General features: G+C 43.8%; 1 protein-coding gene across 2 annotated transcripts in view; it reads left to right on the forward strand.

The window, feature by feature from the left end:
- The window catches only part of XPO6 (exportin 6), a 626,381-nt gene that overhangs the window by 411,813 nt on the left and 196,158 nt on the right, over positions 1 to 18,410 (forward strand). For both annotated transcript variants that reach the window (XM_085628383.1, XM_085628384.1), the window contains exons 15-16: positions 6,056 to 6,200; positions 16,200 to 16,346. In XM_085628383.1, the coding sequence (XP_085484509.1) occupies positions 6,056 to 6,200; positions 16,200 to 16,346 (292 nt within the window). The remainder of the gene's footprint in view (positions 1 to 6,055; positions 6,201 to 16,199; positions 16,347 to 18,410) is intronic.

The following is an 18,410-nucleotide window of genomic DNA, read 5'->3' on the forward strand; positions in this document are numbered from 1 at the left end:
ATAAACAGCCACAGCAAGCGGCAGCGGAGCCACTCTGTCCGTCTCTATTGCCACATGTGGTTGAAATGGTGTGGGATGCACCCAGTAATGCAAAAATTGCGCCTGCGCACAGTAGGCATAGAGTGCAAAGTCCGGCGCCGCCAGGCCTCCCTGTCGCTGCGGGAGAGTGAGGATCTCCCATGCCACCCTCGGCTGTTTTCCCCCCCATGCCAGTTCTATCATCTGCGAGCGCACTCGGCGCAAAAAACTAGCAGTCAGGGGCAGCGGAATGTTCCCAAATAGATATAATAACTTAGGGAGGATGACCATTTTGGCCACTGCAATTCGCCCCGCCAGCGAGAGGGGCAGATGCTTCCATCTGCCAACCCTCTCCTCGACCCATCCAAGCACTCGCCCATAATTCTCCGACCAAATCTGCTGCACTTCCGCACTTCTCCAGATTCCCAGGTCTTTAAACCTTGTTAACTTGTCACATTTGCTCCGCTTTCAGAAACAGGTCAAGTAGGTTGCAGTTAGGTCGAGGGGATTTTTCAAGGTACTAGACCTGCAGGACTAATACCATTTTTCAGATTTTTCGAGCCCTGTGGAGAACATGTAGTCCTTCCAGTCTGGACCCACTCACTATATGGTGGCTTCCAGGAGTACTAGCTGCAGATTGTCTCTGTGCAAGGCGCAAGATAATGATTGGATCAGGAACACAACAGGCAATTGAAAAGTGAGTAAATTGTATCAACATCTCCCCCTCAGCCAGATTGGCAGAGCCATACAAAGTGCTACTTTCAGAGTGCCCCACCATCCGATATCTTTTTTTGTTGTTGATTTCACTCAGAGCCTTGTGACCTTATTTGTTGAAACTAATCAGTGTCCTAAAACATTTTCAATAGAGAGCCTATAGTTTGGTGCTCAGAGTAATCTCTCTGTCCTTGATCTAGCTAATCCCTTGCCCACAAATCACAGCAATGGGAGCTCCCAGTTGAACCAGTCTTGCTGACTTGATCTTTGGGACTGGGTTCTGAGGCTGATTATGTTCCTGGTCAATCTCCACCTAATGTCAAGAGTTTAGATGTGGACCATGTAGGAAAGTGCCCTTTTTGTCATGGTCACTCATTTCTTCTCTCAATACTGATGTTTTTGACTTGAATGCACTGGAAGTCTGCTAACCAGGCCCCAGTGCCAATGCTCTTTCCATTAATAAGGTAAACTCATACAAGGGTGCTACAGTGTGTGCCAATTGTAAGTCCCTAGTAACTGCTACACCCTGGTACCTAGGGCAGGGATACCACAGAGGGTCCCTAAGGGTTGCAGCATGTCTTATTCCATCTTAAGGGACCCACCTCATACAAATTGCATGCGGACTGCCATTGCAGGCTGTGTGACATGATGCAAACAATGGTGAAAACATTACATGGCACACACCCCTGTGTACCATGCCCAAGTCACTGCATATGATATATGTAAGTCAACCTTACAGCAGGCCTTACAGCCCTAAGGCAGGGTACATTATATCCTACGCGAGGACATGTTTGTACGGGCAGATATGCCCCTGTGCTGTCTATCCCAGATTACTAGATGTTGCAAGGAAGCCATATTAATGTATGTACTGGTCAATGTTCATGAGTTAGCCAGAACATAATGGCTTCATTGAAACCTATTGTGTATACTGATTCCAGTATTGGATTTATTAAGACATGCACCCTGAGGGCACCTTAGAGGTGCCCCCTGAAAACCTACCAGCCTCAAGTGTGCTGGCGGAGAGGTGTAGTCCAGCCTGCCATCACAAACCGATTTCTGACCCACTGCAGATGAAAGCCCACGCTCTCTGAGGCCAGAAACTATGCCTGCTCCAGAGGAAGGTGTTCACACCTCCTCCAGCAGGATGGGTAGTGATTAAGCAGATCAGGGCCAGGAACTTCAAAGTCCCTGCCGCCTTTGATATGCAACCCCGGCTTCCCCCAGACCTGGGAGATGCCATCCCTTGCCCTGAAGCCCATTTATCACAGGCGCGAAATTTGATTTGCTTGGTGCACTACCAGACCAGTCACACCCCTAAGGTGGGCTGCCTGATGTGACCCACGAAAGAAGATTTCCACCATCTTGATTTTGGTGGTATTAGGAACTCTAGGACAGGGTTATACCCACTCCCCACAGTAAGTGATCATATATGGGGTGTAATGACCCCAAGGATAAGTAGCCACTGGCTGCTACACTTCACTCCCCTTACCACCGCAAAATCTAGTATTTAAGGGAGCCTCTGACACAAGAAAATCAGAATTGACTCAGGACCTGCGACTGACTTGGTGCCAAACCTGTCAGTCTGTCTGCTGCTTCCGACAGTTTCAATGACTCATCCTGCCACTGTGCAAACTCCAAAAGCTTGGTAGGACTTCCAGCCCTTAGCCAGACTGCCAGCATCTCCAGTGGAGTAGGTGAGCTACTTGCCTGCAGGTACCAAAACGCAAGCTCCAGTTTACCAAACTGCTGACCACCGGACTTCATAAAAGAGACGGCCACCCAGGCAGAGGTGTTAAATGTTCCTAGGGGTCTGTCCCATCTCCCCAGTGAGTAACAAGACACTAGACCCCCCAGGAGACATGCAGCACCAATATCCAGGGTACGGGACCCCTTGTGGCATCCAAGACTTGTTGGTGCTCCAATTTGGACACCTACCCGCCGACAAGGAATGTCAGACCCTCAGAGGCCAGCACTGAGAGAGGCACAGCTGCCCTGTTTTGTCACCATCTTTAGGTTGACCTCCGAAGTAAGTCTCTGACCACTGCGATCTGACACCTCAAAGCACCTCTGCCCTTGAGCCCCACAATTCGAGTCCAAGTGAACCGATGGTGCCTACAGTGTCCTGAGACCCTTAAGATCTGAGCCCCCATTGGGTTTAGCTGAACTGGTCTCAAAGTCCCTGCCTTCAGCCTCTTCTGCTGGAGACAGAAAACCGCAAGAGCCTCCTGCAGCGCGCAACCCTGCCGGACAAAGCAGCACTGCGCACAAGCCCCCCCCTTTAATAGTTAAAGTGAACCGACAGTGTCCCTGGGACACAGAGACCCTTGAGACCTGAGCCCCCCTTTGGGTCCCCCAGTCCCCATTTGCAGCATCTTTCCTACAGGTACTTTTCCTATTTACTTAAACAGGGCTCCCAGCACCGAAAGCACCTGCGCACCTCAATGTCCCAGAGCCGACTGAGGCGACCTGTTAGCACTGCCTTGGAACTTGGCCTCTACTTACCTTAAGTCCAAAAGAACAGTCCTGTAAGTCGTTGACAAGTGGCCTTGTGCAGTATGTTTTCTTCCATAGATTAACGTTCGTGCGAATACAGTATTGTCTATTTAAATACCAGAAACCCATCTTAAAAAGTACCTCCCTGGTCACAAAGATCTTGGTGCCTAAAATAATATAGAAATCTGTGCTATTTTTATAAATTGGTGTCGGATTGCTTCATTGAGTGTGTCGCATTTGACTGTGTGTTACAACAAATGCTCAACACTCCTCTGATAAACCTAAAGCTGATCACCAACACTATCACTAATAGAGCATGTTGGAATTGTTAAGACAATCCCTGTGAACCAGTAAGGGTTGCCTGGACTCGCCACATGGTGTACTTAATTTTAGTGCACTATATAGAGAACCAGCTTCCTGTGGACCTTGGTCCCCAGGGGTGTGGAATTTAATAAAAGATCTACTTGTCCATGGGACAGGTTGCTTTATAAATCTACTTGTCCTGTAACAAAATCCACTTGCCCCTTTGGTGCCATGTAGTGTGATGACAAATTATGGCAGCAATCTCATTATATAGGAACTGTCTGATTATGTCAGAGCTTATACCATAGTAGGGTTTGAATGCTAGCAATTCCCTTATTTTGCCACCTTTTCGAAGGTCTACATACTGGGGCTAGAGGTAGCGGTAAGTAATAGTTCCCCACAGTTGGCATTCCCTTTTGAGTCTGTGCAAACCTAACTTGCATGTTTTATGGGGTTTCTTCAGCTCATCTCTAAAAAAAAATTCCCATATAGGAAAGGTTGGAAATTTACTCTGGACTAGGGCAAAAGTAAAACTTCTTACAGGGTTGGCGAAAAAAAGTGGTTGGTGGGAATGTGAAATTGTTACCGCTCAAAAGATTTTCGCATGACCAAATTTACATATGCATATTTGCTAATGCTAAAATGCAGTTCACAAATATATTCTAGGAGTACTATTTCCTGACCTACTTCTGTAAATTCTTGTGAATTCATGAAAGACTTAAATCTGCACTAGTGCAAGGACTTAAACCATGGTTGCACTTATGTGACTTTCTTTAAGAATTGTGCCCCTATTTAGGTCTGTTGTTAATCAAGACCGTTGTTTTTATTAAAATTCTATGCATTTCTCTCAATCTACAGGCTGACGTCTCTGTGAGCGATAGCAGTCTGCTTTCACAAGGAGCAAAGTAGTTTTTTCCAGTGCCAGGAACTACTGAGGCAATGTGTGGCTTTGATACCTATTTTTTTTTTGCTTTTGCCAATGTTTGTTATAATGATGGGCCCGGCAGCTCACACAACAAAGCTTTACAGGTTTCAGTGAAGCCATCATGGTGCTGGGGAACTCAAGTTGCCGAGTTCCCAGCCCATGTACTCCTTATGGCTTCTCTTGCACTTACAATATTAAGGAATATACCCTAATAGTGTAGGGGCATATCTGCTCATGCAGATATGCCCACCCATGATATCAGGCACCCTGCCTTAGGGTTGGTAAGGCCTGCTAGAGGGGTGACTTGCCTATATCTTGGTCAGTGCTAGTTGGCATGGCACACAGGCATTGTTTAGTCTGCACCAGGCCATGCATGCTGCAGTGGCAGTCTGCAAGGCATAGGAACCCATGTACTTTTTATTATGGCATTAAAGGAGGTCTGAAGGGCCAAATGTGGATCCATTTTAGGGAAAGAACAATCGTACTGGGAACCCGGACTGCAGGGACCCAGTACTTTAAAGTTGCATCAAAAGCCAGGCAAAGAGTGGAGGGGGGTACTGCAACAGAAACCCATTTTCTCACAGCATGGGTATGACATTTGAAAGGACACACCTTTCTCTTTAACTGGGAAGCTTATGTTACCATTGCCCCTGTTACTGCATTCTTAAAATATGTTTTTAAATATCGCAAATCTATCATGATATGATTTTAATAACATTGATATAAGAAAATGGAATTTTAAATTTATTTTGATCTGTGTACATGAACTTTTATAGTCCACTTTATCAGTTACTGAATAAAGAAATTTGATGTAAGCAAAACCTGTCCCATTTTTACCACCCCCAATGTTATCCACCAGTTCTAAAGCAGCAAACCATAATAAAGCCAGTACCCACCCACTATCGTCTTCTGCTTCAGAAAGATTACAGCCTGTGTGGTTGCTTTCATGTACTTATTTAGAATTAATAACAACTAGGGGGAGAACACTGGGTTGATATGCCTCAAAGTGCTTTTCATTGTGGTTTTCCTATTTTCAGGGATGGGATTTGATGGGTACATACTGGCTATTCGATGGAAAATCATTATTTCAGTTCAGCAAGACTAACTGCAACTTCTTTCTCAACATGGGGTTCCTAAGCCTCCCATTTTTCCTCTTCTCCTATGGTACTATGAATAGCTCATTTGTGGCAACTGCAGAAAGCAAACTTCTATGTCCTTTCAGTGCTAGCAGATAGTCATTGTTCCTCACCATATGAATATTTTAAAGTTTGTAATTCAGAAGTGTACTCCAACTGGGGAACCTTTATTACAAGCTAGTAATGTTTTCATTATTTGCTGGGCATCACGGAGCAAGCAAGGCAACTACCCAGTGTTAATGTCTACTCTTTGTATGTTGCATCTCTACATGCTAGTTAGTCCAAACTCTTTGGGTTTCTGCCATGTTGATCTAAATTTGTAAGCTCTGTACCTTGAATCATTTTGGTGTAGTCTATGAAACACTTCATGATTTGTGTGGTAAGATTGGTACTGCGAAGGCTTGTAACATCTTTGAATATAATATTCAATACTTTTTTTTTCTCCCCCTTTTTTTATTTTGTCCAGGCATGCTCAGTCCCTCGCTGCGTTGCAGGCATACTCTCATTGGCTGGCACAGTATTACAGCGAAGTCCATCGGCAGAATCCCCAGCAGTTTGTCTCTCTCATCTCCACGACTATGGAAGCCATTGCACCACTCATCAGTTCTAAGGTACCTTGATCGAACGGAGGGCTAGGTCTCAGAGAATTATGTTAGCCTTTTTAGGAATTTTCTCACACTGTCCAAGGAAAATACAGATTCAGCAACTCTTACTGCATCTAGTTTATCCACACCTAAGAATACACTAATAATTTTGTAGGTGTTCAGTGGTTTCAGATGCATTCTGTGTGTCTAGTTTCTATCATCAGTGGAGGTTTCTTAGGGTATGGTCATTGTAGTTCCATTGACTGGCTTATTGTGAAGCCAGCTCGCATCCCCAGTGCAGTATTGTCAACACCTTGTTGATTGCACGTCCTACTATCGCTGGAAATAACTTCCACAAAGATCCTACCATTCAGAAAGCCACAAATGAGAATCTTTTATTTTTTTTTATGTATTTCTTTTTTTAGTCCTCATTCACCTATGACCTCCGTGGCCTTACCAGCTGCCTGTGCCTTACACGTTGCTGATTGCAGGTTTAGGATTCCTCCACCCTGCTGGTGCACCTGTGAACTGGGAGGGCACAGTCCCATTGACGGGCACGGTCACTCTCCAATTTGGTCCAGTATACACTGGCAACTGCTGATGGCAATAAAGGGAGCGAGGGATGCCCATCGCAGTCTAGAGAGATCCCGACACAAACGAGAATCTTGTGTTCGTTGGCATGTGTGGCTGTAGATACACATGCTCTGCATACTCCTGCCATCTAGTGTTGGGTTCGGAGTTCTACAAGTTGTTTTTCTTTGAAAAATTGTTACAAGTCACGAGGTACATGGACGACTCCTCTCGGTGATACTGGGCAGGGGCATCGACTCCTTTGCTAGATTTTTTTCTCTCCACCATCTGGTTTGGATGTGTGTGCCTCTCCTCTGTGTTTAGCTACTGTTCAGTAGTCTTTTCAGTCCTATCCGGTCTTCAACAGTTTTGTTCTTTCGATCAAGCTTTTCCATTTCTGTGCCGCTTTAAATTTGCTGGTTTGGTTACCGACTGATAGCCCCTCTGGATGACTCCTGTCTCGGACCTACTCTCCACATGCACTGTCCGCACTTAAAATGTATTCCTGACGGAACGGACACCTTTCTGATTTTGCCCCCAGTGTCACGCTAAGTACACGGACCAACATCTTTTGTGTGCCATCTCTGCCTTCCTCGCCTGATCATCATGAAGCTGATTGTGACACCTGCAAGTTCTTCCGTTAAAAGACTCTCCAGGATCCAAGGGCGCATCGGCTGCAAATGTCTAGTCGCGCTGAAGACTCTCCCGACATTTTCAGAGAGGAGCATGCCCAGGAAGGGCGTACTGCAAAGGAAGAGAACCAGTCACTCGGGCAGCGTGTGAGTACCTTCGACCCTGACCCTCTACCTAAAAAGACTTCCAAATCTTCACCCTTTACATTACGACAGGTAGCTTGAATGACACTGTCATCTGGCCATGGTTGGATCCGAAAAGACACTTTAGCTGCCACACCCTTCGGTCCTTCACCAAAACTATCTACCATGGTTAAATCCTCAGTATCGACCTCCAGTCGGGTACATACCTCTGTGTCCTCTCAATCTTCGGAACCAACCTGGCCTCTGACTGCTTCTGCCTCGGTGCCAGTCAAGCAACATATGTCAGCTTCGAAATCTTCGTTTCCCGAATCCAGCCGAGCCTAAATACTGGAAGCACTCTTCTGTTCTGAAATCATCAGAGACAAACATCTCGAAACATTCTGCAGTTTCTATGTCTCCTGTTGAACCTATCCCCAAAACTATGGATATTCGACGAAGAAAAATCCAGATTCAAAAAGGAACTGAAAGAATAGTGGCCTCTTCACCACCAAAGAGACAATTAACTTATGAGGAGTATTTGGATACCCCTGTGCCACAAAAGAAGAGATCAAATGACACTTCAGCGCCACCATTTCCTCCATCTTATACATCTCCACATCATGATCCAGTAGATGCTACACCTCCAGGTTCACCTAGATCACACACTGAGGGTATGAGGGACCCATTTGGAGAGCCAGACCCATAGGACAATTATAATACTGATCCCACGATACCCAATGATCCGGATTTTTATCCAGCTAGACCCTCCCTTCCTGGGATGATAGTGCTTACCAACAGGTTATTGCCATGGCATATACCTACCATGGTGCCCAATTGCATAAAAAATCTTTAGAGGAAAACTTTCTTTTTGACACGGCCTCTTCTAAGCACAAGGACACATAGTATCTACCTATTTTCCCTGGTATGCTGTGCCACGCTGAGCGTATTTTCAAAGAACGCATTTGTGCTAGGGGCAGTACCCCACTCTTGGTTAACAAATTTAAACCACCCCCATCACACCCTCTATTCATACGTGATCAGGTTTCACCAGACTCAATTGTTGCCACCACTGCTCGTAAAAGAGCTAATAGTCAAGCATCTGAAAGCCTACCCCTGAAAAAGAGAGCAAGCCTATTGATGCAGCGGCTCAAGCAGCTAACAACTGACGTATTGCCATCTCCCAGGCCCTCCTAGCCCACTATGATAGGGCCCACTGGGGTGAAATGAAAGAGTTGTTACAAAACCTGCTTGAGGAGTATCGTAAAAAGGGGCAGCTGATTGTGGCAGAGGATCTGGCCATCACTGATAACTCTATCAGATGTGCCTTAGATGCAGCAGACCCAGCCGCATGAGGAATTTATTTTTATTTATATTATTTATGGAGCGCATGAATCACCCCAGTCGGGGTATATCCACTCTGTAACAGCCTTGGACAACCAAAATGGGAAGATCAGAACAGTGAGGTTTTTAACAGTTTTCTGAAGGATTGGTAGTTGGTACAAAGACGCAAGTGGCTGGGTAGTTAGTTCCAAAGTTGAGGAGCTAAATAGGTAAAAGATTTGCCCCCTAATCTAGCTTGTTTTATGCGGGGTACGAGGAGGAGATCTTTGGACCCCGAACGGAGGGTTCTAGATGGAATGTATCTGACCAACGTGTCTGACATATATATTGGCACCATGCAGCAAATCTTGAATTTGATTCTTTTACGTATGGGTAGCCAATGCAGTTTACGGAGTAGAGGAAGTGAAGCTGTTCTGGGGGAGCATTGGTCACTAAGCGGGCTGCCGTATTCTGGACTACCTGCAGTCTGTTCAAGGAGGTTCCTTAGCTGAAATGAGAAGAGTGTTGCAGTAGTCCAGACAGCTTAGGACCAATGCTTGTATCACGGTTTTTCGTCTGAATGATGGGAATAGGGGTAAGACTCTGCGAAGAAGGCTTAATGTATGGAAGCAGGCCCTAGTGGTTGAGGTAGCATGCTCCTCCAAGCTTAGCTTCTGGTCAATTTGGACCCCTAGGTTCTTAACCACTTGTTTTGGGGACAGGGCCGGGCCCAGCTCACCTGGCCACCAGTTGAGTGAGCATCTTGTTACTGCATCTTTGAATAACATAATTTCTGTTTTTCTGCATTCAGCTGAAGGAAGTTGTTACTCGTCCATTCAGTGATTCTTTTCATGCCTTCCGAGAAGGTGGTCTGAATGTCGGTGTTCTTGTCGAAAGAAAGGAGCAGTTGTGTGTTGTCAGCGTAAGATCGGTATGAACCCTAAGTTTCTCAGTAGTGACGGGAGTGGTGTAACATAAATGTTAAAGTAGGACTCAAACATGAGCCCTGGGGTACACCCTTAGAGACAATGGTGATCTGTGATATGAAAGGACCGAGGTTGATGGTTTGAGTTCTCTCAGCCAGTAAATCAGTCAACCATTTTAGTGTGTTATCCTGGATGCCTATAGCTCGAAGTCTCTCCAGCAAGATCTGGTGGGAGATGGTATTGAATGCTGCAGACAGGTCAATTATTACATCCTCACAGAACATTTTCACTTGGTCACTCTGCGGGATCTAATTGCCCTTCTACAACAGAGCAAGTTTATGGCCATACTGGACCTAAAGGAATCTTACTTTCATATACCCATACACCTACTCATCGCAAGTACCTTATCTTAATCATAGCAGAAAAGCATGACCAATTCAAAGTTCTTCCATTGGAGTGACAACCGCTCCTCGCGTCTTCACAAAGTGGTTGCCAGTAGTAGCAGTGAACTTGAGATGACAAAACCATACCTAGATGACTGGCTCATCAACGTCCGCACTAATCACCAATGTCAACAACACATTCAGTGGACAGTGGATCTACTTCTCAACTTGTGTTCACCATCAATATCCCCAGATCTCACCTTCAACCTCTTCAGATTGAACCATACTTGAGAGCAACACACAGTTTGGGTTAGCATATCCTACTCCAGCTCGCATGCAACATTTTCAGACGTTTTCTCACTTACAGCTGAACAAAACTCTCACAGTTCGGACTGTCATGCGTCTATTGGAAATGATTGTGTCATGCATTGGTATAGTCCCACACACAAGACTATTCATGCACCCACTGCAACAGTGTCTCTCTCGTCCGTAGTCTCAAGCACAGGGTAATCTACAGGATCTAGTGTTGATAGACCGCCACACTCGTCGTTCTCTGCAGTGGTGTAATACAAACAATCTGTTGAAGTGGCGGCCTTTCTTGGACCCAGTGCCTCAAATCATTCGTACCACAGACGCATCAGAAACAGATTGGGGTGCACTTCTCCAACACCTAACCATACAAGGTTGGTTGGATGCCAGACAGCAATCCCTTCACATCAACCACTGGGAACTTCAGGCAGTCTTCCTAGCATTGAATGATTTCCTTCCTCCGCTCTTACACAAGGTTGTTCTAATCCATACAGACCATATCAACAAAAACAGGGGGGGGGGGGGTAGACACGGTCATCTCAACTGTCACACCTCGCTCTGACCAATTGGAATTGGGCTCTTCATCACATTCATCTCTTGGCAAAACAACTACCGGGAATGTACAACCGTCTTGCGGACCTGCTCAGCAGGACCCACCAGCAAACTAACAACCGGGAACTCAGTCCACAAGTTCTCCTTCCATGCTATCAAAAGAAGGGGTTTCCACGAATAGACTAATTTGCCACGGCCAAAAAAGTGAAATGCCAGAACTTCACCTCCAGGTTCCCACACCCCCTGTTCAAGGGCAACGAACTATGGATGAGTTGTTCAGGGATATTTGCCTACACATTTCCACCTCTCCGTCTCATTCCATTTTCAGTTGGGAAACTCAGGCAAATATCATTACAAATTATCCTTGTAGCTCCTACCTGGGCAGGTCAACCCTGATTCACAACATTATTAAATCTCTCACTTGTCCCACACGAGAAGCTCCCCAAAAGGCCGGGCCTTCTCACTCAAGACAACGGACAAATCAGACATCCAGACCCCAAGATGTTCAACCTATCCACCTGGCACCTGAGGTCTTAGAATTTTGTTACCTAACGCAGACCCAGAACTAGAGCTTGTTATGCTTCAAAATGGCAAAATGTCATCCTACACAAATAAATCCTCTCAAAGCCACGGTACAAGATATTTTTTGGTATTTGCTTCCTTTGCAAAAATCCAATTTGGCATATACTTCCATTAGATTGCATCTTACTGCCATAGCTGCCTATCTACAAAAATATAGCATCTCTCTCTCTTCAGGATTCCAATCATTGACTATTCATGGGGCAACTTAAATGAGTAATTCCACCTCATGTTGCTCCAGCATCCTCTTGGAAGTAACATATTGTACTTACAAGGCTCCTGGGTCCTCCTTTTGAGCCTTTACATTCATGCCTTCTTCTTTTTCTATCATGGAAAGTGGCGTTTTTAGTTGCCATTACCTTCCTCAGGCGTGTTGGTGAGCTCCAGTCTTTAACCTTAGAAGAACGTTTCTTTCAAATACATAAAGACAAACTGGTTCTTCGTACTAATCCTAAATTCCTACCTAAAGTAATTTCCCAGTTTCACCTCAATCTATTGAGCTTCCTTATTTTTTTACTCTAGCCGTGGTTCTGTAGCAGAAAGAGCTATTCAGACTTTAGATGGTAAAAGGCTGCTCATGATACAGGGATAGAACTAAAACTTCAGAAAAACAAAGCGACTCTTTGTAGCTTTTTCTCCACCTCATTAAGGCAACCCTATAACCAAATCTGGTTTAGCTAGGTGGATAGTTAAATGCATTTGAACTGGTAACATTAAACCCAAGAGACCTTTACTTGTAACTCCTAGAGCACATTCTACTCGAAAAAGGGAACAACTACGGCCTTTTTAGGAAAATTCCAATCGATAACATTTGTTCAAGCAGCTACATGGTCTACACCACACACATTTATTAAATGTATGTTTTAGCATGCAAATTTAGGTCAGACAGTGCTGCACACTTATTTTTCAAACAACTGCAACCCACATACGCCAGTCACCACTTCTAAAGAGGAACTGCTTTACAGTCTATTCAGAGAATGTGTATTTACAGCCACATATGCCACCGAACTGATTATTTACCCTGTATGCATCTGTTCGTGGCATGTAGTGTTGTAAACTCGCATGCGCCCTCCCTCCTCCACGGACGCTTGTGGCCATTGCAATTATGTTCTCACACATTTCTATCCTATATTCACATATTACCATGGGCATCTCTATTTTTATGCATTAGTTACACTCATTTCTCGCCCTACTTCTGGGAAAACAATCTAAAAAAGGAGTCGATGCTCATGCGCTGTGTCAGCGAGAGGAGGAAGCACTTTACCTCGTGGCTCAAAACGATTCCTCTAAGAAAAGTAACGTGTACAACTCTGGACCCAACACTCGATGGCAGGAGTATGCAAAGCATGTGAATCTGCAGCACTACATGCCGCGAACAGATAACATGCTAAGTAACATAATCCTTCCCCTATAGCCCCTCTTCATCCTCCTCACCATATATTTTTCCCTTCTAGGACCAGCATCGAGGGCAATAAGTTCAGTGGGCCATTCCTTAGGTTCATGGAGCGGTCATTTATTCATTTGGTTTATTCAGCTCTAAACGTTTAACCAATAATAAAAAATATCATTACAGAATGTGATTCTCTATATATTATTTATTACCAACTTTTTAGAAAATATACACAATCAAAAATAATCAGCAATACATCAATCTAAAAAAAAAAAAACAACTAAAAGCACCTCTTGCATTGTTCAATCAGTTCCAGCTGTACTCGTTTTCTAAATTAGCAAAAGGTTGATGTGAATTATTTTAAGAGCAGTGCTAATTTAGATCTTTCCTTCAAAGCACTCAAGATGTAATCAGCAGTATAAAATTGGGCCACTGCATTTTTGAAACCTTTGCGGATGTTACTCCCTGCATAGCTGGTGTGCACCCATACCATTTAAGGGAGCATGACAAGACTATATGTAATTCATCTTGGTAGCCTCCAGCATTGCAACCACAAAACAATGAGCAAGGCCTGATCAGTATGTTAGTAAATTTATCAAGGTAACTTAAATAGACCTGGACTGCCCATTCAAGGGAACTCTCAGTTTCTGAGTAAGATCATGTTGAAAATAAGAAGGTCCCATGATTGGAGACAGTGTTTCATTGTAATCTCCTAAAAAAAATTGTTTGGAGAATATTCTCTGTGACTGACAGAAATTAGGGAGACTAAGATTAGCCAAAGTGATGGCGAATATGGGATAACCATGGTTGCGTAAAGCTGCTTTATGGCTTATGACATATGTCACTTTTGAAAAATGAAATGACTGTCTGGATTAAACCAAATGCAGATCCAAAATAAAATGGCTTTCACAAAAATGCATGTTCATTTACAGTATTAACTGCAAATTAATTTGTCCGAAGTGCCATTTGGGTCGAGTGTGGTAGAGTACCCAATTGTTTTCAAGGACTGGGTTCATGGAGATGTTAAATGAGCAAGAAATCCCACACAGCGCAGTGTTTAAACTTTGCCTAGAGATAGCCAGCAACCAATTTTGAAGTTATAAAACAGCATGTGATCTGTCAGTAAGAATGCATGCCAAGTCTGGTGGCTTAGTGGACAAATGCGCCCACTACAGGGGTCAGTCTATCGACTTCCTTCTGATGTCGATAAAATGAGTACCGTTGGGTAACAACAAACATATGTTGTTCGGCGCCAATATGTCCTTGGGTGAATGTGCGCTTTACAAATACACATTATGCTATGTTATTTACTAGTTTGGACATTCACTGACTAGTCTCCTGTGCAGTCCCCTGACCTTTAGATACATCATATTTTTAAATATTGCTTTTAGGTTGTAAAGAGATAGTGTTTATGCTTGAAGCCCAAGATGAGGTGGACAGAGTTCCTCATGCCTTCATCTGTTTATCTGGCTATTTATTATGCCGAAATGATGTACTATAGCAATTTGAAGAATTCCCCTTCGCGGATGCTTAGAGACCCCAGTGGGTCATGGTTCGCCCTTTATTGGCATTACATTACATGGCATCTTTTGCAGCAGCCACTCACATTGGAAGGTAACATAGTCTTAATGACGAGTCGTATATATCGTTCTCAATTTTTTGAGATTGTGTGGACATGCATTGCTTAATTCGTATGTGCCCCACCCTGGGGCAAAGGTTAATATTATGTGGAGTTGTACTTTTCTGATGTTGGTTTTGGTAGTGTGCATAGATATAGAATATAGCTCTTGTATGAAAGATTTCAAACTAACCACATTCCTTCGTTCCCATGCAGTTGCTTTCTGTTTAAAGGGAGGGCTAATTTACTTTTCTAACGGTATGTTGCCCACTGAAACGACTGCTGCATTGGTGAATGAAGCGGTACAAAAGGGGGTGGTGATGGACGGAGCATCAGAACCAATCAAACACTCACACCCAGTCAACAGATCTGGGTTTGATCCATCACCGTTCTTTAGCCCACTCTGCCACCCCAGTTCAGACATGGCCATATGCAAATCAGTCTGACCCTGTGCCTCATGGGAACAGTACAGCCCGAACTGCCAAGCCATGCCTTCCATGGACCGGAAACAAGCTTCCTAGGACCGGTTTCTGGCATTTCAGCCGTCTTCAGCCAGGCTTGCTTGAATCCAGTGGCAAAGTGAGCAAGGGACTCACGTCTGAGCATACCCTGCCAACTTATGGCGAACAAAGCGGTACAAAAGGGGGTGGTGATGGACGGAGCATCAGAACCAATCAAACACTCACACCCAGTCAACAGATCTGGGTTTGATCCATCACCGTTCTTTAGCCCACTCTGCCACCCCAGTTCAGACATGGCCATATGCAAATCAGTCTGACCCTGTGCCTGATGCCGTGGTACTTGAAGGGTTGAATTGATAGCATTTTGGAGGGCCCTCAATACTCTCTAATCATAATTCAAGCTTTGAATTTAAGGCACAAATGTGTCAAGTCGTTCTGTATTAAGAATTCCCTATTTATCTTCTGTCACCGATTAGGTTTACTTAAATATTTCTAAACAGTATTTGTTTGGATTCAAATAAGTTTGAGCACTGAGCATGGGCAGCTTTCTCCATGAAATAAAATAAACACCAGTAAAAAGTATACAAAGCAGATGAGCCTACGTGGAGTACAGCTTTCCCAGAATCTGTGTGGCTTACAACTCATACAGAAGACATAACCACAAGTACCACACCCTCCACTATAGTCTTTGAAAAACTATTAGCAATTTTGAGGTTTCTAATTGAACACAACACTGTTTTGGCCTGCCCCCTGCTTCATTCCCAGCACACTTAGTAATTGTTGCTTTACTTAATGGGCTAAACCACAACCACTCATCTCTAACTGCATCTTTGTCAGCGAAGTGTATAAATTCAGTCTAACCTTTTTACAAGACCACAAGACAACAGGACTTACTGCAAGTTTTCACCAGAGAAGATTAGTGTATTTCACTTGTGCTTCTCTTTTCAATTCTTTGTATGCCATTCACTTTTTCCTTTTTGTTTATCTCGTTTTTCTGCTCTGTACAGTGTGTTTTGTTCTCCATTTGCTTCTTTCTTATTCTATGCCAGCGAGAAATTAGAAACCTTCATTCTTCCTTTACTATTACTTTTCTGATTCACCTTTTCATCATTGACTCACAAACGTATTGGCAGTTCATTAGCAAGTTTTCTTCTCTCTCCCAGGTGCAGGAAAAGTTGCTGTTATCTGCATGCCACTTGTTAGTGTCTTTAGCCACCACAGTGCGACCAGTATTCCTTATCAGCATCACAGCAGTGCAGAAGATATTCAACAGGATTATGGACAGCTCTGCCCAGAGACTGCCTGACGAGGTGAGGACATGTTTTCCTGTTCTTGAAAGAGAAACACATGCAGTTGTCCCCTTTATAGGGACACAATTAGTGCTCTAGGAACTGTTTTTGAAGGAGGAAATGCTAGCATGACCTGTGCATGATTTAGGAAAAGTGGTGTCTGGTCTTCTGCTTTTGAAGGGCCAACCTGTTGCAAATGGTACTGGCTTTTTTGTATTTTATTTTTTTACTTCTGATGTACGGGTGCAACATGATTAATCTTTGCACCTTGGTAGAGGGTTGGGAGGAGACCTCTGCTTAAGAAAGGGTATCTATGAAGTTCAGCAGACAAACCATGGGACTGAGGGAGCCATAGCCTTGATGTAAGCTATGATGGAGTCCCACACATACTCCTTAAAAGGGCCTAGAAAGGTAGACTTGTTTCATTTGAGGTTAGCTTAGCCCACCTTTGTCAGCAACTGTGCCTCAACAACAAAGCATTCCTCAGGGAAACAAGTTTTGTGTGTCCCCATACTTTGGTGTCTTGATAATTTGATTTTAGTAAGCAATCAATGGTGAGCGTTGTTTAGTACGGGTTCCCCGAGCTAGAAGTACACATGCGCTTTAATTAAGTCCCTCCCTTTGGCCACTAGCCTTTCCCGGGTTGGTGAAGTTGAGCGCTCGACGCTTGCTTTGCAAATTGGTAGTGGGTAAATACTATCGGATAAAGAATGACCCAGTAAAGTAACTCACAATAAACCCAAAGTCCAATGAGAGCAGTTATGTGTAAGCCTTTACATACAGGTAAGTGAAGTTGGCCAATTAATTTCAAAATATCTACATATACACAATGTACTGTGGCGCTATTGTGTGCTTCAAAGTAGAGCTAAGTCTTCGATGCCCAGCCAAAAAGAGCCACAGCTTTTTGAAGAAAATCAACTTATAACCCTCTGAGTACCGCACAAAATGCAGAAATGTGCGCACCATGTGAATCAACATTGCTGCAATCTAATGTTATAGGCCAATAACCTTTTCCTTTTCAACACATTTGTGGTACTGCTGATTTAGCAGCATAGAAGTATAGATTGTCTAAAAGCTACAGTTTGAACCAGGGATCCAGGAGTAGGCCTGTCCCCGTCTTTTTGGGCAGCAGGTGTACCTAGGTAGGAATAGTCCTACATAGTCTTCTCTTAGCCTTTCAGCGAATCAATTATTGGGGAACGCAAGTAGAAAGTGAGTATTTTCTAGTTTATTTGGGTCATTGTTCTATTTTAAATTCAATATTATCTAATAACAAAAGTCAATATTTTTCAACCGCAAAATAAACATTGCAAACTAACCGGACTAGGAAGTATACGTTCCAAGTTTTGCTTCCCCCTTCAAGATTTTTGGAAGACCAACATGCCAGACACATCAAGGTTTCCAAATACTAACGGCCTATTCCCCCTATCACAGTAGACTGGTTGACAATGCAGATCTACTTTTGCCCTTTCTCAAGTCTCTCATTCTCCATAATCTGAAATGCTCTTAGGTGACTGAAAAAAGCAATAAACACTTGTCAAAAACTGGAAATAAGTTAGTTTATATTTTGAAAATATGTAGTCAACTGAGGCATCACTGGGCCAGATTGTTGGTACAGGAAAGGAGCAACAAACAAGTTTTATTGGGGTTGGAAGTTTACCCCCAAGTATATCTTGTACAAATTGTGTCCTTTAATGGATGCTTGGACTGTAACGGAGACCGAAACTATATAGGAGATGAAGCCAGCCTTAGAGTAACTTAGAGATTGTCCTAAAGCAACAAATGTGTCCAATGTTTTTTTTTTAAAGCATGCATTTCTCTCTGGATGCAGGTGATACTTTGAAGTGTTACTTTGGGCAAACTGCTTTTCTCAGTCTTTTGGCCTCAAACCTCACATTTACTTTCATTGCTACTATCTCAAACCCCCCTTACACAGTTGTCAGTTTTTGAAAATGTTAGAGCTGTACATCAGAGCTAAGAAAAACTGGGAAAGTTCATTCCTCTTTGATTATATGCAGTACAAAGAATCAAAGTCGAGCCATCTTCCCAGCTCATCTAGGAGTTTTTTCCCCGTTTATCTGGCAC

Source organism: Triturus cristatus, chromosome 10 (genome assembly GCF_964204655.1).
Source record: "Triturus cristatus chromosome 10, aTriCri1.1, whole genome shotgun sequence".
Lineage (NCBI taxonomy): Eukaryota > Metazoa > Chordata > Amphibia > Caudata > Salamandridae > Triturus > Triturus cristatus.